The following is a 510-nucleotide window of genomic DNA, read 5'->3' as shown; positions in this document are numbered from 1 at the left end:
CCCGGGGACGCTGCCTCCCGGGTGCGACCCGACGGCCGGGTTTTCCGCGCTGCACGCGGGAGCAGAGCTCATCATCCTGACACGGGGCCCCCGCAGGGCCGGGGTCTTTGACTTGGTCCTCCTCCTCGACGACTTCGCCTCAGAAGGCATGGCTCCGGACTGCAGCNCTCCGTCCTCCGGCCCCGCCCCTTTTTAAAGCCTATCGGGCGGAGGGCGGGGCTTGGGGCCCCACCCCCACGCAAGGCCTGGCCCTCTAGTGCTTATGGAACGTAGTGGAAGGAACGAACGAATGGGGCTGAGNCCAGCTTTGGCGGCGAATTCTCCCCCAGATTCAGTCCCTGTGGCGCACGCACGCTGTAGGCTCTGCGGTGACTCCAGTTAGTCCCCGCGGGACTGAAGACATAGCCACTAGCCAAATGTGGCCATTTAAATGTAAATTCTAAGTCATGAACACTAAATGGAATAGGGGCACCTGGATAGCTCCGGTCCTGATCTCACGCTTGGTGATAT

General features: G+C 61.8%; 1 protein-coding gene across 1 annotated transcript in view; it reads right to left on the bottom strand.

Annotated features, from left to right (window-relative positions):
* FMR1NB (FMR1 neighbor) overlaps positions 1–160 on the bottom strand; it is a 31,706-nt gene extending 31,546 nt beyond the window's left edge. Inside the window, exon 1 of the mRNA XM_077756046.1 lies at positions 4–160. Within this exon, the coding sequence (XP_077612172.1) occupies positions 4–150 (147 nt within the window). The 5' untranslated portion in view covers positions 151–160. The remainder of the gene's footprint in view (positions 1–3) is intronic.
* Positions 161–510: the final 350 nt, after the last annotated feature.

Source organism: Crocuta crocuta, unplaced genomic scaffold, assembly GCF_008692635.1.
Source record: "Crocuta crocuta isolate KB4526 unplaced genomic scaffold, BGI_CrCroc_1.0 scaffold695, whole genome shotgun sequence".
Classification (NCBI taxonomy): domain Eukaryota; kingdom Metazoa; phylum Chordata; class Mammalia; order Carnivora; family Hyaenidae; genus Crocuta; species Crocuta crocuta.
Note: the sequence above shows the minus strand (reverse complement) of the source record. Positions and strands in the feature narration are given on the sequence as shown.